Source organism: Vulpes vulpes, chromosome 7 (genome assembly GCF_048418805.1).
Source record: "Vulpes vulpes isolate BD-2025 chromosome 7, VulVul3, whole genome shotgun sequence".
Taxonomy (NCBI): domain Eukaryota; kingdom Metazoa; phylum Chordata; class Mammalia; order Carnivora; family Canidae; genus Vulpes; species Vulpes vulpes.
In genome coordinates, this window is record NC_132786.1 from 78,683,825 (window position 1) to 78,707,439 (window position 23,615).

Here is a 23,615-nt window from a genome sequence, read left to right on the forward strand (position 1 = left end):
ATAGTGTACCATTTTAATTCCCTTCTTTTTATTTACATTCTTTATTTTATTCATGGTTACTTGGGAGAGTACAATTAATATTTATAATAACCTCATTTGAATAATAGCTTAGTTTTAGTAGCATGTAAAATCCTGCTTCTGTACATCTCTGTACCCTCTATATTTTGTCACATATTACATCTTTATATATTGTGTGTCCATCGATACAAGATTATATTACTGTTTTATGCATTTGCCTTTTAAAGCCAAAGAAAAATAACTGTTAAACATGTTGCTCTGTCTCCCATGTTTCCTATAAACTGGAAGTTAGATCTAGAAACTTGAGAATAAGTATCAGTTATTTTTATTATTTTTTACAACAGAAAATCAAATAATGTCATTTGTTTTCTGTTTCATTTTGTTGAGATTAAGAGTGGATTTGTTAGCCAATATCCATTATAAAGTTTCCTCCCTTAGTTTTTTACTTAATAGTTTTAGTAGTCATTGATAATCATAACCAAGATCTATTATTTTATTAGAGATTACAGAGCAGTGATATTTTTACTTACTGCTTTTATTTTTCTAAAGAATGTTAGTGTTAAATTTTTACTTATACTTTAATACTATTCCAGCTCAGGGAGACAGCATTATAGAAACATCAGGCAGAAGAGATTTAGTAATTCTGTTTGAGCCTTCTTAATGCCTATGTTCACATCTTATCCTCTCACTCCATTTGATCTTTTTAACTATGAATTCCAACCACCAGGAAAAAGAATGTTACATAAGTAAGAGAGCTGTACATCTAAAATTTTTGTATCATTCTTCAACCCAGGAAAACAGTCTTCACTCTGGGGAACTTTTTAGAGAATGCTTTTACTTAATTCTGTAGTCATTCATGTTGTATATGAAGGAACTAAAGGCCAAGGGCTCTGTATTATCTATTGCTATGTAACAGTTACCACAAACTTACTGGCATAAAACAACAAATGCTATTTCATATTTTCATATTTCATATTTCCTGTCACACCCAGGTGCAGGCTAGCTAGGTGCTTCTGACTTCAGGTCTCCTGAGATTGTAGTTAGAGTGTCATTCAATTCTTTTCTCACTTGAAGATACCCCTCAGAGGGGGATCTGCTTCCAAGCTCACTTGTGATTATTAGCAGAGATCAGTTCCTTCCAGGCTATTTTCCAGAGGCTTACCTCAGTTTCTCACCAGCTGGACCTCTCTGTAGAGCAGTGTGGCAGCTGGTTTTCCTCCTAACAAGAAAGTGAAAGTAAGTGAGATCTAGTTTCAGAAATGACATCCCTTTACTTTTGTCCTGTTCTTTTCATGAGAAGCAAATCACAAGGTGCATCTCAGACTCAAACTGAGGAGTTACACCAGAGTATTACTACCAGGAGGCAGAGATCAATGAAGGTGCATCTTAGAGGCCACCTACCAGAGATGTACTGCTGAACATAACCTGACCACTGCCAAGCCTTTGAAACAGCCCATATTGTACCAGCCCTGTTTATCAGAGTACTTTTTTACTCTGATTCTGGAAGTAGTCTCTTTGTTATTGAAAGTCTCAACTGCGGTCTGTAGTTGTAGAACTTAGTTTCTGACCAAAGCCAACTTTATTAGGTAAGCTTTCTTTGTAATAATATTTTAGCATTTTCTTTCTTATGACACATTCTTTCCATTTTTTCTTCTTTATTTAAATTCAGTTGGCCAACATAAGGTATAACACCCAGTGGATATCACATCACGTGCCCTCCTTAATGCCTGTCACCCAGTTACCCCATTCCCTCACCCACCTCCCTTTCTGCAACAGAGTTTCTTTCCCAGAGTTTCCCAGAGTTTCTTTTCCCAGAGTTCAGATTGTCTCATCATTTGTCTTCTTCTATAATTTTTCTCTAGTCAGTTTCCCCTTCTTCCTTTGTGGTCCCTTGCACTGTTTCTTATATTCTACATATGAGTAGAATGAATCATCAATGAAACCATATAATTGTCTTTCCCTGATTGACTTATTTCACTTAGCATAACCTCCTCCATTTCCATCTACTTCGATATCAATGGTAGGTATTCATCCTTCCTGATGGCTAAGTAATATTCTATTATATATATGTGTGTGTATATATATATATATATATATACACACACATATACATATACACACTCCATTGTATATATATATACATCTTAGTTTTCCTTTCATCTGTTGTAAGACATCTCGGCTCCTTCCAGTTTGGCTGTTGTGGACATAGCTGCTATGAACATTGAGGTACAAGTTACCCATCATTTCACTACATCTGTATCTATGGGGTAAATTACCAGTAGTACAACTGTTGGATCATAGGGTAGTTCTAAAAATAGACAGTGTAAGAGGGCTCCCCTTTCTCCACATCCTCGCCAACATTGTTGTTTCCTAACTTGTTCATTTTAGTCATTCTGACTGTAAAGTGGTATCTCATTGTAGTTTTGTTTCGTATTTCCCTCATGACAAGTGATGTGGAGCATTTTTTTCATGTGCTTGTTGGCATGTGTAGGTCTTCTCTGGAGAAATGCATCTTCATGTCTTCTCCCCATTTCATGATTGGATTGCTTGGTTTTTGGGTGTTGGGTTTGATAAGTTCTTTATAGATCTTGGATACTAGCCCTTTATTTGATATGTCATTCGCAAATAGCTTTCCTCATTCCGTACATTGTCTTTGAGTTTTGTCGATTGTTTCCTTTGCTGTGCAGGACTTTGATGAAGTCCCAGTAGTTCATTTTTGCCTTTGTTTCCCTTGCCTTTTTTTTTTTTTTAGATTTTATTTATTTATTCATGAGAGACACAGAGAGAGAGGCAGAGATATAGGGAGAAGATGAAGCAGGCTCCCTGTGGAAAGCCCGATGCAGGACTCAATTCCAGAACCCTGGGATCGCACCTTGAGCCAAAGGCAGAAGCTCAGCCATTAAGTCACCAAGGTGCCCCTCCCCTGCCTTTAGAGATGTGTCTAGCAAGAAGTTGCTGCAGCTGAGGTCATAGAGGATGAAGGGCCTGTGTTCTCCTGTCTCACACTTAGATCTTTCATCCATTTTGAGTTTATCTTTGTTTATGGTGTAAGAGAATGGTCTAGTTTCATTCTTCTTGCATGTGGCTGTCCAATTCTCCCAACACCATTTGTTGAAGAGACTGTCTTTTTTCTATTGTATATTCTTTCCTGTATTGTCAAAGAGAAGTTGACCATAGAGTTGAGGGTCCATTTCTGGGTTCTCTGTCCCATTGATCTATGTGTCTGTTTTTGTGCCAGTACCATGCTGTCTTGATGATCACAGCTTTGTAATAGAGCTGGAAGTCAGGCATTGTTATGCCCCCAGCTTTGGTTTTCTTTTTCTACATTCCCCTGGCTATTCAGGGTCTTTTCTGGTTCCATACAGCTCTTAGGATTATTTGTTTCAACTCTGTGAAGAAAGTCCATGGTTTTTTTTATAGGGATTATATTTAACGTGTAAATTGCCCTGGGCAGCACAGACATTTTTACAATATTTATTCTTCCAGTCCATGAGCATGAAATGTTTTTCCGTCTCTTTGTGTCTTCAATTTCTTTCATAAGTGTTCTTTAGTTTTTATTTTATTTTTTTATTTTTTTTTTTATTTTTTATAATAAATTTATTTTTTACTGGTGTTCAATTTGCCAACATACGGAATAACACCCATTGCTCATCCCATCAAGTGTCCCCCTCAGTTCTTTAGTTTTTAGAATACAGATCTTTGGTTAGGTTTATTCCTGGGTATCTTATGGTTTTGAGTGCAATTGTAAATGGGATTGACTCCTTAGTTTCTCTTTCTTTAGTCTCATTGTTAGTGTATTAAAATGCCACTGATTTCTGTGCATTGATTTTGTGTCCTGCCACTTTGCTGAATTCCTGTATGAGTTCTAGCAAGTTTGAGGTGGAATCTTTTTTGAGTTCTCCATATACAGTGTCATATTTCTGTGAAGAGTGAGAGTTTGACTTCTTTGCCAGTTTGGATGCCTTTCATTTCTTTTCGTTGTCTGATTGCTGAAGCTATGAGTTCTAGTACTGTGTTGAACAACAGTGGTGAGACTGGACATCTCTTTCCTGTTCCTGACCTTTGGGAAAAGCTCTCAGTTTTTCCCCAGTGAGAATGGTATTTGCTGTGGGATTTTCATAGATGGCTTTTATGATATTGAGGTATGTTCCCTCTATCCCTGCATTGTGGAGAGTTTTAATCAAGAAAGGATGCTGTACTTTGTCAGATACTTTTAAAACATTTATTGAGAGGATAATATAGTTCTTGTCCTTTCTTTTATTAATATAATGTATCACATTGATTGATTTGCAGATGTTGAACCACCCTTGCAGCTAGGAATAAATCCCACTTGGTCAATGTGAATAATGCTTTTAATGTACTGTTGGGTCCTATTGACTAATACCTTGGTGAGAATTTTTGCAAATATATTCATCAGGTATATTGGTCTGTGATTCTCCTTTTTGGTGGGGTCTTTGTTTTTGGTATCAAGGTAATGCTGGCCTCATAGAAAGAGTTTGGAAGTTTTCCTTCCATTTCTATTTTTTGAAATAGTGTCAGTAGAATAGTTATTACTTTTTCTTTAAATATCTAGTAGAATTCCCCTGAGAAGCTATCTGGCCTTGGACTCTTGGGAGGTTTTTGATGACTGCTTCAATTTCCTTGCTGGTAATGGGTCTGTTCAGGTTTCCTATTTCTTCCTGTTTCAGTTTTGATAGTTTCTATGTTTCCAGGAATGCATCCATTTCCTCTATATTGCCTAATTTGTTGGCATATAGTTGCCCATAATACGTTCTTAAAATCATTTGTATTTCCTTGGTTTTGATCATGATTTTTCATTCATGATTTTATTAATTTGGGACTTTCTCTTTTCTTTTTATTAAGTCTGGCTAGGGGTTTATCTGTTTTATTAATTCTTTCAAAGAACCAGCTCCTAGGCTTAATTGATCTAGTCTACTGTTCTGGTTTCTATTTCATTGATTTCTTCTCTAATTGTTCTTATTTTTCTTCTCCTGCTTGGTTTAGGCTTTATTTGCTTTTCTTTCTCCAGTCCTTTAGGTGTAAGTTTAGCATGTGTATTTGAGATTTTTCTGTTTTTTTGAGAGAGGTTTGTATTGAAATGTACTTCCCTCTTAGGACTGCCTTTGCTGTATCCCAAATGTTTTGAACAGTTGTGCTTTCCTTTTCTTTAGTTTTCACCAATCTTTTTAATTCTTCTCTAATTTCATGGTTGACCCAGTCATTCTTTAGTAGGATGCTATCTAACCTCCAAGTGTTTGAGTTCCTTCCAAATTTCCTCTTGTGGTTGAGTTCAAGCTTCAAAGCATTGTGGTCTGAAAATATGCAGGGAATTATCCCAGTCGTTTGGTACCGGTTGAGACCTGATTTGTGATCAGTGTGGGGTCTATTCTGGAGAGAGTTCCATGTGCACTTGAGAAGAATGTATATTCTGTTGTAGGATGGGATATTCTGTATATTGAAGTCCATCTGGTATAGTGTGTCAAAGCTCTTGTTTCTTTGTCGATCTACTTAGATTATCTATCCCTTGCTTTGAATGGGGTATTGAGGTCTCCAACTATTAATGTGTTATTATCTATGTGTTTCTTTACTTTGGTTATTAATTGGTTGATATAATTTACTACTTCTAAATTAGTAGCATAAATATTTATAATTGTTAGATCTTCTTGTTAGATAGACCCTTTAAGTATGATATATTATCCTTCCATCTCTTACTTAGCTACAGTCTTTGGTTTAAAATCTGATTTGTCTGATTTGAGGATTGCTACCCCGGCTTCCTTTTGGGGTCCATTTGCATGGTTCTCCACCCCCTCATTTTCAGTGTGAAGGTATCTAGGTTTAAAATGAGTCTCTTGTAGACAGCATATGGATGGGTGTCGCTTTTTTATGGAATCTGAAATCCTGTGTCTTTTGACTGGAGCGTTTAGCCCATTCACATTCAGAGTAACTATTGAAAGATATGAATTTAGGGCCATTGTATTACTTGTACAGTCCCTGTTTCTGCAGATTGACTCTATTTTCTTGGACTCCCTCTTTGCTTACAGGATCCCCCTTAATATTTCTTGCAGAACTGACTTGGTGGCCACATATTCTTTCAGTTTCTGTCTGCCCTGGAAGCTCTGTGTCTCTTCTTCCATTTTGAGTGACAGCCTTGCTGGATAAAGTATTCTTGGCTGTGTGTTTTTCTCATTTAGTATTCTGAATATATCATACTAGTTCTTTCTGGCCTGCCAGGTCTCTTGGATAGGTCTGCTGTTAATCTAATATTTCTTCCTTTTTATATTAGGAATATCTTGTCTCGGGCTGTTTTCAGGATTTTCTCTTTATCCCTGAAATTTACAAGCTTCACTATTGTATGTCGGGGGTTGATCTGTTTTTATTGATTTTGGGAAGGGTCCTCTCTACCTCTTGGCTATGAATGCCTGTTTCCTTTCTCAGATTAGGGAAATTCTCAGCTATGATTTGTTCAAATATAACTTCTGGTCTTCTCTGTCTTTATCTGTATGCCCTCAGGAATTCCAATAATACTGATGTTATTTTTTTTTTCAAACTATTGCTTATCTCAGAGCCTCTCCTACTGGGCTCTTAATTTTTCTCTTTTTTCCTCAACTTCCTTTCCATCAACTTGTCTTCTATGCCACTTATTCTCTCTCCTGTCTCATTTACCCCAGCTGTTAAAGCATCCAGTTTAGACTGCATCTTGGAGTATTTTTTATTTCTGCCTGATTAGATCTCATTTCTAAGAGATTCTCTAGAGTCATTTATGCTTTTTTCAAGACCAAGTAATAACTTTGTAATTGTTCTCCTGAACTCCATCTCTGACATCTTACTTAAATCCATATCCATTAGATTTGTGGCAGACATGAATACATCTGGTTCTTTCTTTTGTTTTGAATTCCTACTTGGAGTCATTTTGTTAAGTAAAGAATCACTGTACGAGTGGGCAGAGTCAAAAACATCAACCATGACCCAAGCAAAATACACACTAGATAACTCTGAAGAGGTCAGGAACTAGAAAATAAAAGAAACAAGATTAAGACAAAGAAAAAGCCCCCAAAAAAGGATGGGGAAGGGAAAGGGAGAGAATGGGCAGAGGAAGAAGGGTAGGGGCAGAGAGAATATAATCTCATAGCATGGACAAAACAAGGTGATCCACTTGGTGTATTTTGGTCTGTTTGTTAAAAGATACTAAATTCAAAATTATTTTTTAAAAAAGTAACACACATATGTATGTGTGTATATATATATCTATACATATATATACACATATACACACACATTTTCTGTTTTGTGTATATGTTTATACACAAAAATTATATATTGTGTGTATATATACACACACACACACACAAACATAAAATTGAATACATTAAATGAAGCCAAAAATAAAGAATATATCCATAACATGTAATTGCAAATAATAAGTTAAAAAAGAAAAGACCTAAAAACACAGAGTTAATAACAGAAACTAGTTGAAACAAAAAATTTTTTAAAAATTGGAAAATTTTGAACTGCAAGATAAATCATAAGAAAATAAAACTTCAAGTTCTAGATACTATTTTCCCCCAGTCCTGGAGTTCTCCAGTGCTTCTTGGTCAGTAAACCTGCTGTTTCCCTGTTCTTCCAGCTGGTCTTCTGAGGGAGGGGCCTATTGTGCTGATTCTCAGGTGTCTATTCCTGAGCAGAGATGTACCGCCTCTTGCCAGGAGGCATGCTAAGTGTAAGCTGTTTGCTGTGTAAGGCTTTGGTTCCCTGGAGTCTTTCCATACCTCTTTAGAGGGCGAAAACAAAAATGTCCCACCCAGATCTCCAGCCCCCAAGCTGAGAGATCCTGAAGTGTGCCAAACTCTGCAGACTCCCAATGATTGGTGCCTGCCCAATCATTCTCCTGGGGGTAGGCGAAAGGACTGATTTGTGCAATTTGTAGGGTTCCGGCAGGGAGAGCCTCTACCTGCTTGTGTGTGCTCCCACTCCCAGAGGAAGCAGAGGGTCACCCGCTTCTGCCTGCTGCAGAGCCCTAGAACAGAGAGCATTCATCCTGTCTAGTGAGCATCCACTCCACCTTTCTCAGAGGAAGGCAGAAGGTTGCCATGTTCAGTCCTCTGCAGGGACCCAACACAGAGAGCCCTCATTGGATCCACCTTGGTTCCAGTTTATGGCAAAACAAGCTGAGCCTCCTCCCAGGCTTACTGAGTTAAACCCATTTCCCCACTCTTTTTTTTTTTTTTTAATTTATTTATTTATTCATGACAGAGAGATAGAGAGAGAGGCAGAGACACAGGCAGAGGGAGAAGCAGGCTCCATGCAGGGAGCCTGATGTGGGACTCGATCCCGGGTCTCCAGGATCACGCCCTGGGCTGCAGGAAGTGCCAAACCGCTGGGCCATCAGGGCTGCCCCCATTTCCCCACTCTAATGTTAGGGAACTCTACTGGCTCAGGTACCTCTCTTCCCTCTATGCCTCTGGAAATATTGAGATCCCACTGTCCCACTTGTGATTCTGCCCTGCTTCATTGAGCCCCTTTCAGGCAGGGAAGTCTCTCACAGGAGCAGATTTCTAGAGGTCCCAATTTTGAGCTCCTGAGCTGTGTCAGTTTCCCCAAGTGACTTACAAAAGCTCCCCCCCTCTGCTCCCCTGCCATTTATCTTCTGATATATCCCCTCCTTTTTTCCTCTGCAATCCTACCTTGAGAAAAATGGTCACTTTTCTACTTAAAGAGTTCCAGCTGTTCTTTCCTTAGATCCCAAGTTGAATTTATAGTTGTTCAGAATGATTTGATAGTTATCCAGCTAACTTAAGGGGATCAGATGAATAAAGGACTCCTGCTTTCCTGCCATCTTGCCTCCTATTTTCATGTTTTCTTGTAGTCCTGGCAGCTGCTATGAAACTGCTATGACGAGGTATTTTTATCATGGCCGTACAGAGACTATGCGATCATGTACAGTAGAAGCATTGAGGTGGTGCCAATCCATGCAGGATCCTTCTACTAGTGTGAGTATTTGAAAGGAAAAAAAACTCACAGTAATTATTTATTTGTTAAAGGAACCTTAGTCCTTGAATAGCTAACTTCTCTGCTTAAATTCCCCTAGATCAGTAAAATACTGTCAGATATTTTTTCCTCAGGTTTTCAAAGCATTCATTCATTTACCAGTGAAGTATATATTTGGGAAGAATATGAAACAGGAAAGCCCATTTGTGTCACTTTTTAGGCAAAGTATCTTTAATACCATGAATATTTTACTGATCTACCAGTAAAGTGCAAACTGTCCCAAAGTGCCTTAAAAGGAAGCTTTTCTTGATGTCATTGAAAGTTTTTGAAATCACAGATGCTTATTTTCATGTATTAGAACCAGAACAGTTCTGTTATATGCTTCTTTTTTTGTTAACCCTATCAAGAATCAAATTCCCTATCAACCAAGCCAGCCAGGCACTCCTATACTTTTTTTCTTTTTCTTTTTGGAAGAATTTAGACAATATGTTAGCTCCTTCCCACCGCTGTTTTGATATTTTTCTTTAGTTTTGATAAACACGGTTATGTATATGTTAATTTATTTTAATGTCATAGAACTGTTTCATTATCATTTTTGAACAGCTCTGTGTCAGTTTTGAAATCTGAGTTGCTTCTGTCGTTAACACTGTAATATCATTTCAGTGCTGCCCACAAGTTCCTATTTTCCTTTTCTGGGAAAGAAATAACCAAGGTGAAGGACAATATAGGAAAGAAAAGGCAGTAGAAGAAATAAGGAAAATATATAGAAGCATGAGTCTCAGTGTCTTTCTGGAAATCTTTTCTCTCTCATGTTACCCGGATCCTGTTTATGTTGAATTCAGGGGTTTTAAAATTTGGCTTCTGTATAGTTTATTGAAGTATGTCTTGATTTTTTTTTTTTTTTAAACACAGCTCCTTGAGCGACAACAAAAGATGTTACAAGCTTTTACAAAACATAATAAAATGATGAAAGACTGTTCATCTGGAAAAGGTACTTACTTTGGAATTATTCTGACTTTAAAATAATCTCTCATGTTGAAAATTTTTTTCTACCTTCATTCTTGGGCTTTCATTGCAGGATTTGACCGTCATCTTCTAGGTCTTTTACTCATAGCAAAAGAGGAAGGTCTTCCTGTTCCAGAGCTATTTACAGACCCACTTTTCTCCAAAAGGTAATATAATATAATGTTTTCTAACTTGATCAGTCAGATCCTTTTTTCTGAAGGTCAAAAGCTCTTCAGAAGGAATATAAATTTCTGTAAGCCTGGTAAAATATCTTTTCTTTATGCCACACAGTGGAGGAGGTGGAAACTTTGTTCTCTCAACAAGTCTGATTGGTTATTTAAACACGCTGGGAGTGGTGGCTCCCATGGTCCACAATGGCTATGGATTTTTCTACCATATCAGAGATGACAGGTAAAGCTGCTCTTCTCATTCTTACTGTACTATTAGAGGAATGTCTTCCTTGTGCTGTGATTCTTTCTGTCATTTGCAACATAATTATTTTTACCAGTTTCTCTGTCCTGTTTTGGGACACTTTAGGCATTTTGTGCAGAACACCATTTAAGGTTCAGTGACATACCATCATCATCCTCAAAACTCAGTACATATATTAACATATTAGTTCCACTCAAGGTGTTTTATAACTAAGTTCTGATAAAATTTGATTGTAAATATGTAGTGGTTCATTTAGTCATAGATAATACTGAAGTGTCCAAGATAATAGACTAGGTAAAGTAATTTATATTAAAAAAAAGAATGTCTTACCAATTCAGATGCATTTCATTTGTGTTGTATGAGATTTGTGGAAAGAATGAGAAAGAAAATACTATAATCTGGTAGTTGGAGAACAAGGTAATATGAAATTGGTAGAAAGGCTTAAAAAGCCCTCATTCACACAGTCTGGCCATCTCTTCTCAGAGGTCTTTGAGAATATGAGCTTTAAAAAAATGATGTGGTTACATTTAGCACTATGTGAATAAGATAATAAGCGTGGAGGCCTCAGACGGAATGGGAAAAATTGAAAAGATAATATGTATGACATATTTCAGTGTGTAATATATTTTTATACTTTAACTTTTTTTTTAACTTTAACTTTTTAAAAGAGTTTATAGCCAGTGTTATTTTTCAAAATTTTATCATCTGTATCTATGTCAAGTGTCTTCTGTGCATAGTCTGTTATACCATAGGTACGTGTATTTGTTAGCATCTAAGTCCTAAATGATCTATTCCCATTATATTCAGTTCATGTATATTAGTGTACAAATTAAAGAGTAAATTACAAAGATTAAACATAGATCTTTTTTTTCAGTTTTTTTTAGTTTTTTTTTTTTTTAATTTGTATTTATTTATTAGTCACACAGAGAGAGAGAGAGAGAGAGAGGCAGAGACACAGGCAGAGGGAGAAGCAGGCTCCATGCACCGGGAGCCCGATGTGGGATTCGATCCCGGGTCTCCAGGATCACGCCCTGGGCCAAAGGCAGGCGCTAAACTGCTGCACCACCCAGGGATCCCAGATCTTTTTTTTTCATAATAAAGTGTCAACGGTCTAAATCATCAGACACAGAGGATAAGTAAGCATTCTTACATACTTCCAGACAAATATGGATATTGTATTGTGTGCAGTGACAGGAGTTCCAGCCAGACACACCTCAGCTCTCTGACTTTAGAAGAAGTCCTGATCCTGGAGCAGAACTTCCATTCATTCATTCATTCATTCAGGAAGTATGTAGTGAGAACTTGTATTTTAGCTGCTAAGGACATAAGACAGACAAGATTTCCCTTTTACAGATTTTATTTTCTACTCGGGAAAGAGAGCCAAAAGCAAACAAATAAGGAAGATAACTAATGATGAATGCTATGGGGGAAATAAACAAGTTGATGTGGTAGTAGACAAACTGGCAGCTGGGGAGTGGGATGGAGCTCTGCTTCATTTAGTGTGGTTTGAGAGGGCCAGTGAAGCCGAGATGTAAAGGAGGAGAAGGAATTACTCACATGAACATCCAAGAATATAGCTCTCCAGACTCTCATCTGTTGTCTGCTATCTCCAGTGCTACCCCCATATTGAGCTACCACCTTCTCCTACTTAGGTTTTTGCAACAGGTTCTCCTGTGGTCTTCTTACTTCACCCTTTCCTTCCCTGCAGAACATTGTCTATGCAACAGCTCTTGATGCCCTTTTAAAAATGCCCTTCCACTCAAAATGTCTCAAGAGTTTATTTCACTCACAGTAATATCTGAAGTCCTCCTATGAGATCCTGCATGATCAGGCTCTCAGTTATAGCTCTGACCTTACCTTCTAGAACTCTACTCCTGTTTCACTCTACTCCAGCCATTCTTCTCATCTTCTTGTACTTTGAATATAGCAAGGAAGCTCCCACTTCATGGCATTTGCAGTTATGATTCCCTCTGCCTTGTACTCTTCCTTGAAATATATGCAAGGATCACTCCTTTACTTCATATAGGTATTTGCTTAAAAATTTGCTCTCATCTGGGAGGCCGCCTCTGATAATCTAAAATAGCACTATATTTTCTTTGTAACACTCATAACCACCCAGTGGGCATACATTATTTGTATATTAATCTTTCTTTCCTTCCTAGAATACAGGCCCATAAGAACAGGGTTTTTGATTTGTTTGTTGTATCTCCAGCTCTGTAACAATGCCTAGCAAATAAGTTGAATTTAGTAAATATTTTCACAATGGCTTTGTCGTTGAAAATAATTATATAGTCCTCAGTTAGGAAAGAGCCTGACATTTATAAGGACAGAAAAAGGCAACATAGCTATAAATTAGCAATGAAGTTGCAGTGGGCAGGGGCGGTAGAAGAAGTTGTTGAGGAGAGGTAGAGAGGAACTACATCTGGTAGGACAGCATTCTCAACTCTGAATGCACAGTAGAATCACCTAGGGAGCTTTAAAAATATTACTTCTGGATACATTGATTTGGTTGGGGTGGTCAGTTGATAATAGGGCTTTGTAACGTAAGGAGTTGAGATTTTCTTCTAAGGATAATGGGAAGCATTTTACCGTTTTTTAAGTATGAAAGGTACACATGCTTTATTTGTATGTATAAAGGACTGTTGGCTGTTATACGGAGTGCAAGTAAGATGAACAGTAATATGAGCAAGAATGAGATGAGGGAAATCAATAAGCACAAATGATAAGTTGAACAAAGGAATGGATAATGAAGGTGGAGAGAAGTGGAGGGATTTGAGAGCTATTTTGAAGGTGACTTAATTGGTAGTTTTTGATGGTAACTTTTATTGGGATGGTAAAAATTGGAGAAATGTGGTTGGGGTATGTTAGGATAGAATTAAGAATCTTGTTTTACATGTTGACTTTGATATTTAATAAAAAATGTATTCGTATATGAGAGGATTTGTCAGTAGGCATATGGTTATATAATTGTGAATCTCACAAAAGAGGTCAGAGCTAGAGCTACACATTTGTAAGTCATTACTATGAATACATATTAAATAGTTTTCAAATGACATACATGGAAACTATACGGAAAGCGTTTTTCATTCATTAAATGAATATTGGTTTGTTTTTTAAATAACATTTTAAATGTACTGCATACTCAAAGAAAGTTTGTAAAAAATGAAAAAAAATGTAAGAACAGAATCATCTACATTTCCATTACAAGACACAAGTCTGTTATTATGTTTCTAGTCTATAATGCATATAGTATATAATTTCTGTAAATTTAGATCACATTGTAAATATTTTAGTGTCCTTTTTGGGAAATTCATTTCCATTTAACATTATTTCAAGCAATTTCCACTGCTGTTAAATATGCTTTGAGATGTTTTCAAAGTTAAATAATGTCTTACGGATTTCTATAATTTATGTAACTACTTCCCTACTATTTTCAGTTTTTCATCATTACGACTAACGTAATGTAATGTAACGATATATTCCTTTTCATTTCATCACATCACAACTCTAGGCATTATGAGTCATTGTTGGCCAGTTTTATAGGCAAAAATAACATAACTTGTTGAATGCTTACAAAGCAAATTTTCTCTTCATTGGCATCTGTATACATTCTTTTATAAGTTATGCATGTAGGAAAGCTTTCTTTCTATAATTTAGAAAGATCACTGAATGTTTTAAAATGTCAGTACTTAAATAGCAATTGTTAATCATTGCAAAGAAATATATTTACATGGTTAAATATTCCAGTGTAGCTGGAGAATGATGAGTGATGATGAATCACTAGATGAAAACAAGGCAGAACTTTCTGTAGGTTTGTGGATATGTTTCAGCAAATATAACCAGTCAAACATAAGTTTCATCATTAAGCACTAGGCCAGAGCATGTTTTTATTGCATCTGCTATTTCGAAAAGTACATGTTGAAGTTTTAATTTTCTGTCTTTTTTAATGATGTGAACATTACATGATTATCCAGAAGCTCTGCATTGTACCAGCAGCATTTTGATTCCAATTTATGCTTAATGCATGGTTTGCTATGGAAATGTGAGTGTCTGGAAAGAGGAATGCTAGTTTCAAGAGGGTTAGTACTGCCAGATAGGGGATTTTTTTTTTTTTTTTAAATCAGGAGACTCTAGAAGGAGATGGTGGAAGGCATGACTTTTCCCAAGAGAGTTTCTGTCTGGCTTTTCTAGAAATAGCTTTTCTCTCCTCTTATCCTTTCTCTGATTTTTTTTCTTTTTTAAACTGTCTTTAAGTGCTATATTCCTGAAAAATAGTTCAAGTTTCTTTGCAAACATTGCATGAATTCACCCTCGAACTCACTATGTTTTAGGAAGGGGGTTTGTTTGGTTTTTTTCAGGAAGAGGTGGGTGGGTTGGTTGAACATAGTGAGACCTTACTCCAGAGCACTCTTGAGCTCTAATTTTTTTTTCTCTTTTGTCCTTAAGTCACACAGTACATTAGGTATTCCTAGCATTATGTATACATAGAATTTACCTTCAGTTGTGTCCAGTTACATGTACCTAATGTCAATAAGAATTCACACTTGATATATGAATAGCTAGATGGAATAAAGGTCATGGCTGTATTCATCATCACTTTGGAGCCTCTTTGTGTTGTGATTTTTGCATAGTACTTATTTTTTTCTTTGTGCTTCACAGGTTTGTTGTAAGCTGTTCAACTTGGAAATCATGTCCAGAGACTGATGCAGAAAAGCTAGTTCTGCTGGTTTTTCATGCTTTGCATGATATGATGCAGCTAATGAACACTGCTCATCTTTAGAGACTAATCATTTATTAAGCATTTACAAAAATATTAAACTGGGTGTGGAGAGTGGGTTGGTGATGTGAGATAGAAAGGGATATTGACCCTAAAGGAAACCTGTTAAATCTAGAAATTAGTAGAATCATGCTAAGTTTATTCTCACATAGAAGATTAAAGTATGAATTTTAAACTTCCTCTGATGCAGTAGCAGTGCAGATATTAAATGTAGAACTATGAAAAAGTTGAAGATAAGCCTCAACAATGCAAATCTCTAAATTTTAATAATGCAAGTCTTACTCTAACTTACATTTTTTTTAGTTGCCTATATAGGTTTTAAAATGCTCTCTCTGAACATCATTATAGGGTCTATCAGGCACTCTAACATTTCCTGTTTGCCAAAGGGAATGGAATACATGAGTAGATGTTAACTTCCCTGAAATCACTGCCTTCCACATGCACCACAGGAATACAAGCCTACTATGTTTGATGGGAAAGACCACTACAATTAAGTGGTCATTTGAAAGTAGAGATTCTGTTGGACAGAAGAATTAGAGGAAGGTTTATACTCTCTGACACACACACACACACACACACACACACACACACAGAAAAGCCTTAACAAAATTCATTAGAGTATATTATAATTAGTTTTGTCGATATAAAATTAAAGCACTTATATTTAAAATTAGAATTGGTGACTTTAAGATTGAATGTTGAATCAAATTCTCAGGATTTTACAGATTTTTTTCCTGCTATTCAAAATTTAAAATAAAGCTCTCAATCATATAGCTTCTTGTTTGGTGTTTGGATTAACTAATCCACTCTCATTTGACCTTATGCTTTCTGATCTAAGTTACATATTGCTGTGTAAAAAAACCACCCAAAACTTACTGTCTTAACTCTGTATTATTTCTCATGAGGGTGTCAGTTGATTGTATCTGGTTGGATAGTTCTAGTCTTGCTGTAGTTTATTTCTACAGCTGCGCTCAGCAAGATGATAGGTGAAGGCCATGAAGGTGGCCTTACCTGCTGCCTGGAGACTTGGTGCCTGAGACTCTCTCCATGTGCTCTCTGATTCTTCAGTGCCTTGATTTATGTACTTGGCAGTGGGAGCGTTCCAAGAAAGAACGGTAGCATCTGCAAGGCCTCTTCAGGCCTAGGCTCTGAAGTCACAGGAAATTATTTTTCATTTTATTGGTGAAAAATTGCAATGGAAATTCCTAGATTCAAGGAGTAGGGAGAAGTGTCATCTCTTGATAAACAGCCAAGTCATTTTTTAAGTGTAAATAAGTAGGCACATTTTTTGTGACTTACCGGGGGTCACTTTTGTAGCAGTGTTTTCCATCAAGATCAAAGTGTATTTACTGGTTGTATACATTTTAAATTTTCACATCTGCATTTGATAAGACCGGTTTATTGTTTCTTTGGAAAACACTGAGTTGGCTTCTATCGTATTTGATACATCTGACAGTTCAGATTTCTTCTTCCCATTCTATGGTGTGGACCTTTTTCCTCACTAGTACAATTTAATAGACTACACTGCCATGGCTTTTAGCATCATTTAGTTGGTTGGTTTTTTCTTTTAAAGATTTTATTTATTCATGAGACAACACACACACACACACACACACAGAGGCGGAGACACAGGCAGAGGGAGAAGCAGGCTCCATGCAGGAAGCCGGTGTGGGACTCAATCCTGGGTCTCCAGGATCAGGCCCTGGGCTGAAGGCAGCACTACACCGCTGAGCCACCCAGGCTGCCCGATTGGTTGTTCTTGAATAAGGTCTAAGACTTGAGTATTTTAGAAAGTGTTCACTTCCTACAGAGAAACCTGTTCTGTGATACTTTAACATGTTTCTCTGACCTACCTGAAGTTAAGAATCACCTGGAATGCTTTTTAGAGATTTCTGGGCCTGTACCCAGTGCTATAGAGTTAGAATTTCCAGAGGCTTTTGAGTCACTGAGGTAATGTACCCCTCGTCCCAGTCTTCTCTTGGTTAATCTGAAATTTAGTCTACTGTACACATGGTTCCATTTGAAAACGTGCGGTAAGATCTGGGGTGTTATAGATGGAGGAACTTATTAATTTGGGTAGTTAACTGACCTAAAGGACCAGTGATACTGGTGAGAATTGATATTGCTTCAGTAAATAATAAGGAAAAAATATTAAGGAAAAACATTTCAGTGTGGCTAGCTTCTGAAGGTTGCCTAGTTTTTTGTGCTCTAAAGATTATTGATAAAAAGTAATGGAGATGCTAGAGAACCTCAGCATTTCATTGTTATTTCCAGTGTTTCAAATTGCAGTTGATATAATTGCAAGTTTTATTAAAATTTTCAAAGATACTCAATGGTATGCTTTTTCTCTTTTTCCTTTATGGAACACGTATCTGTAAAGTTAGCTTGTCTAAGGGCCATCTCATTTCCTCTTGCACTTTGATAATAAAGCTGGGACTACATTTACTTAATAAACCTGAAGGGAGGGGCAAGATGGAAGAGTAGGGGTCCTCAACTCACCTGGCCCCACAGACTTACCTAGATAACTCTGAAAACATCCTGAACACCTATAAATTTGACCTGAGATTTAATGAGAGAACAGCTGGAATGCTACAGAGAGAAAAATTTTCACTTCTAACAAGGTAGGAAGGTAGGAAAAAAAAAAAAAGATACAAGGTGGGGGAGGGACACCACAAGGAGCAGGGCTAAAGCTGAGCGGCAAGAACAAATGGGGCAGGAAAACCCAGCCCTGGAGAAGCAGGAACTTAAAAAATCTGTGCCAGAGTTTTCCCTGACAGAAATGTGCTTAGCAGGGAAATCGGGCAGACTCACAGGAGCGGCAGTGAAGCCTCCAGTCTCCCGGAGTCACTATAGGAGGAGGGACACCCAGAGGAAAGCTCAGAGCAAACGGCAGTCTGAGATCAGTAAAGGGCTGGAGGCCAGAGCCCTCCGGGGCATTTGGGAGAAGCTAGTCAGGTGGGCCAACTTTGGACTGAGGTGGCTGTACCCGGTTCTCTTCAGGAGAGGCAGTTCCCTGGAGTATGGGTCCAGTGGCGCTGGGCCCCAGATCCCAGGGCACCCAAGCAGACAAAGCCGGGGATCCTGCACTCCCCCTGGGACAGGCGGAAGCAGGGAGGGCACAGGACAGCAAGAACTCTCCTGCCGCTGAGCGCCCTGGGCCTGCAAGCTGTGCGGATCAGTGCACCCGGGCCTGCCCCCAGGAGCATCTAGGCCAGTGTGGACTGAGAGACTGTGGTTACTCACTCACCGGGGAGCTCGACTCCAGAACAGGAAATCTGGCCGCTGCCAGTGTTGTTTTTCCTCTTTGTTTCACCTTGTGCCTGGGAGGGGAGGGGCCACCAGGGAACAGAGGCCTCACAGGATAAACAGCTCACACTGAGCCCAGCACCGGGGCATCTCCCTTCAGGCAGACACCTGAGAATGGGCACAGCAGATCCCTCCCCCAGAAGAACTGCTAGAAGAACAGGGGAAGAGCAAGTTTACTGACCAAGCAGCACCGGAAAGCTCCAGGATTCAGGGAAAACAGTATATAGAACTAGAGGGTGCTCTCCCCCCCCCCCCCCCCCCCCGCCCATTATGACTCATTTTTATTTTCAGACTAAAAATTTCCAATGTTTTTCTCTTTTCCCATCTTATCTACAATATTTTTACCAGCTCATTTTTAAGTTTTTTCCTTTTTGGCTTTCATATTTCTACAATTACATGTCTTAGATACATTTTTCACTTCTGGATTCCCTTCAACGTATTCAATTTAATTTTGGTAGATACATGAGATAGTTTTTTTTTTTTTCTGCCTCGTTTTGTTTTACAATGGGGGAAGCCAGTACCTTCTAAAACATGACCAACACACACCCAGAACCAAGTAGAACACCGTGTTGGTCCATTCTGTGAGATTCTCTCTTCCCATTCTACCCCTTCTATCTTGTTTTTGTGGCCAATGTTGGGGATTTATATAAGTATTGCTGGTTTATATAAAATTGAAATTGAGTATCTTCTAACATACAGGACAAAATACACTCAGAACCAAGAGGATCTCCCTCTAGGCCCCCTCAGGTAGACTGCATTCTCTCTCCACTACCACTTCTTCACCACTACCATCCTCCCCCGCCTTTTTTTCCTTTTTCTCTTTGTTCTTGGTTTTTGGCTTTTTACTTTGACTACTTTGTTTTAAAATTTGTTTTTCACTTTAGTGGTCCTTTTATTTTATTCTTTTTCTTTTATTCTCTGGTCTCTGACCTCTTTGGAATAATCTAGAGTGTATCTTACTTAGGTTGTGGTTGATATTTTTGACTCAGCTCGCTCATACAGCCAGTCTGCACTAAGCAAAATGACTAGAAGGAAGAACTCACCACAAAAGATAGAAATGGAAACAGTACTCTCTGCCACAGAGTTACAGAGTTTGGATTGCAATAGGATGTCAGAAATTCAATTCTAAAGTACGATTCTAAAGTTAAAAAGCATAAAGGACTCTAGATCTCAATTCTGCAGTAACGAAATCTCTAATCAGGCTGAAATTAAAAATACTTTAACCAAGATGCAATCCAAACTGAATGATCTAACTGCTAGGGTTAATGAGGTGGAAGAGAGTGAATGACACAGAAGACAAGTTGATGGTAAGGAGAAAAGCTGAGGAAAAAAGAAAATTAAGAGCTCAGAAGGAAAGGCTTAGGGAAATAAATGATAGCTTGAGAAGGAAGAATATACATCAAATTGCAATTCAGAAGAGACAGAGAGAGAGAGAGAGAGAGAGAGGACCACAAAGTATATTTGAACAAATCATAGCTGAGAACTTCCCTAATCTGGGGAAGGAAACAGGCATTCATATCCAAGAGATAGAGAGGACCCCTTTCAAAAAAAAAAAAATCAATAAAAACCATTCAACACCTCAAACTTGCAAATTTCAAAGATAAAGAGAAAATTCTTAAAGCAACTTGAGAGACAAGAGATTCTTAACTTACATGGGGAGAAAATGCAGATTAACAGCAGACCTCTCCACCGACAAGTGGCAGGCCAGAAAGGGATGGCAGGATATATTCAGGGTCCTAAATGAGAAGAACATGCAGCCAAGAAATACTTTATCCAGCAAGGCTCTCATTCAGAATAGAAGGAGAGATAAAGAGCTTCCAAGATAGGCAGAAACTGAAAGAATATGACCACGAAGCCAGCTCTGCAAAAAATATTAAGGGGGACCCTGTAAAAGAGAGAGGAAGCCCAAAGAAATAATCCACAAAAACAGGGACTGAATAATACGATACTACACTCATATCTTTCAATAGTTACTCTGAATGTGAATGGGCTAAATGATCCCATCAAAAGACACAAGGTATCAGACTGCATACCAAAGCAAGACCCATCTATTTGCTGTCTACAAGAGACTCATTTTAGACCTAAAGACACCTCCAACCTAAAAATGAAGAGGTGGAGAACCATTTACCATTCAAATGGCCCTCAAAATAAAGCTGGAGTAACAATCCTCGTATCAGATAAATTAAAGTTTATCCCAAAGACTATAGTAAGAGATGAAGAAGGACACTATATCTTACTTAAAGGATCTATCCAACAAGAAGATCTAACAATCATGAATATTTGTGCCCCTAATGTGGGAGCGGCCAAGTAAATCAATTAATAGCCAAAGTAAAGACATACTTAGATAATAATACACTAATAGTAGGACACTTCAACATGACAGTTTCAGCAAATGACAGATCTTCTAAGCAGAACATCACCAAAGAAACAGGGCCTTAAAAGATACATTGGACCAAATAGATTTCACAGATATATACAGAACTTTCCATCTGAACACAACTGAATACAGATTCTTCTCAAGTGCATATGGAACTTTCTCCAGAATAGACCACATACTGGGTCACAAATCAGGTCTCAACTGATACCAAAAGATTGGGATTGCCCCCTGCATATTTTCAGACCACAATGCTTTTAAACTAGAACTCAATCACAAGAAGATATTTGGAAGAAACTCAAACACATGTTGGTTAAAGAGTATCCTACTAATAGATGAATGGGTCAACCAGGAACTTAGAGAAGAATTAAAAAGATTCATGGAAACTAATGAAAATGAAGATACAACAATTCAAAATCTTTGGCATATAGCGAAAGCGATCCTAAGAGGGAAACACATCGCAATACAAGCCTCCCTCAAAAAATTGGAAACACCAATAAGCAAGCTAACCTCGCACCTAAAGGAACTAGAGAAAGGACAGCAAGTAAAACCTACACCAAGCAGAAGAGGAGAGCAATGATTTGAGCAGAACTCAATGAAATAGTGACTAGAAGAACTGTAGAAAAGATCAACAAAACCAGGAGCTGGTTCTTTGAATTAATAGGATAGAAAACCCCTAGCCAGCCACACTAAAATGAAAAAGGACTCAAATTAATAAAATCATGAATGAAAGAGGAGAGATCACAACCAATATCAAAGAAATACAAATGATTTTAAAAATGTATTATGAGCAGCTATATGCCAATAAATTAGGCAATCTAGAAGAAATGGATGTATTTCTGGAAAACCACAAATTACCAAAACTGGAGCAGGAAGAAACAGAAAACCTGAACAGGCCAATAACCAGCGAGGATATTGAAGCAGTCCTATAAAACCTCCCAAGACACTAAAGTTCAGGGCCAGATGGCTTCCCAGGGGAATTCTATCAAACATTTAAAGAAATAATACACTATTCTACTAAAGCTGTTTTGAAAGATAGAAAGGGAGGGAATACTTCCAAACTTGTTTTATGAGGCCAGCATTATTTTGATTCCAAAACCAGACAAATACTCCATCTAAAAGGAGAATTATAGACCAATATCCCTGATGATCTCGGATGCAAACATTCTCAACAAGATACTAGCCAACAGGATCCAACAGTACATTACAAGGATTATTCACCATGACCAAGTGGGATTTATCCCCAGGATGCAGGGTTGATTTAACACTCATAAAACAACATGATAGATTATATCAATAAAAGAAAAAACAGAACCATACGATCCTTTCAACAGAAGCAGAGAAAGCATTTGACAACATACAGCATCCATTCCTGGTCAAAACTCTTCAGAGTGTCGGGATAGAGGGAACGTTCCTCAGCATCTTAAAAGCCACTTATGAAAAACCCACACCAAATATCATTCTCAATGGAAAAAAACCTAGAGCCTTCTCCCTAAGATCGGGAACACGACAGGGATGTCTACTCTCACCACTACTATTCAACATCGTACTAGAAGTCCTAGCCTCAGCAATCAGACAACAAAAAGAAATAAAAGGCATTCAAATTGGCAAAGAAGTCAAACTCTCCCTCCTCGCAGATGACATGATACTGTACATAGAAAAACCAAACAACTCCACCCCAAGATTGCTAGAACTCATTCAGCAGTGTGGCAGGATACAAAATCAATGCCGAGAAATCAGTGGCATTTTTATACACTAACAATGAGACTGAAGAAAGGGAAATTAAGGAGTCAGACCCATTTATAATTGCAACCAAAAGCATAAGATACCTAGGAATAAACCTAACTAAAGAGGTAAAGGATCTATACCCTAAGAACTACAGACCACTTCTGAAAGAAAATGAGGAAGACACAAAGAGATGGAAAAATATTCCATGCTCATGGATTGGAAGAATTAATATTGTGAAAATGTCTATGCTACACAGGGCCATTTATGCATTTAATGCAATCCCTATCAAAATACCATGGTCTTTCTTCACAGAGTTGGGACAAATAATATTTGTATGGAATCAGAAGAGACCCTGATTAGCCAGGGCAGTATTGAAAAAGAAAACCAATGCCAGGGAGCATCACAATGCCAGATTTCAGGCTGTATTATAAAGCTGTGATCATCAAGACAGTGTGGTACTGACCCAAAAACAGACACATAGATCAATGGAACAGAATAGAGAACCCAGAAATGGGCCCTCAACTCTATGGTCAACTAATATTCGACAAAGCAGGAAAGACTATCCACTGGAAAAAAGGACAGTCTCTTTAATGAATGGTGCTGGGAAAATTGGACAGTCACATGCTGAAGAATGAAACTAGACCACTCTCTTACACCATACTCAAAATGGATGAAAGATCTAAATGTGAGACAAGAATCCATCAAAATCCTAGAGAACACAGGCAATAACCTTTTTTGAACTTGGTCACAGCAACTTGCAAGATACATCTATGAAGGCAAAGGAAACAAAAGCAAAAATGAACTGCTGGGAGTTAATCAGGATAAAAAGCTTCTGCACAGTAAAAGAAACAGTCAACAAGACTAAAAGACAACCACAGAATGGGAGAAGATATTTGCAAATGACGTCTCAGATAAAGGGCTAGTATCCAAGATCTATAAAAAACCTTATCAAACTCAACACCCAAGAAATAAAAAATCAAATCATGAAGT

General features: G+C 37.8%; 1 protein-coding gene across 6 annotated transcripts in view; it reads left to right on the forward strand.

Annotated features, from left to right (window-relative positions):
- CROT (carnitine O-octanoyltransferase) overlaps window positions 1-15,983 on the forward strand; it is a 59,465-nt gene extending 43,482 nt beyond the window's left edge. For all 6 annotated transcript variants that reach the window (XM_072764145.1, XM_072764143.1, XM_072764140.1 and 3 more), the window contains exons 14-18: window positions 8,882-9,005; window positions 9,916-9,994; window positions 10,082-10,175; window positions 10,300-10,419; window positions 15,100-15,983. In XM_072764145.1, coding sequence (XP_072620246.1) covers window positions 8,882-9,005; window positions 9,916-9,994; window positions 10,082-10,175; window positions 10,300-10,419; window positions 15,100-15,220 — 538 coding nt within the window. In that variant the 3' untranslated portion in view covers window positions 15,221-15,983. The remainder of the gene's footprint in view (window positions 1-8,881; window positions 9,006-9,915; window positions 9,995-10,081; window positions 10,176-10,299; window positions 10,420-15,099) is intronic.
- The last annotated feature ends 7,632 nt before the right edge of the window (window positions 15,984-23,615 follow it).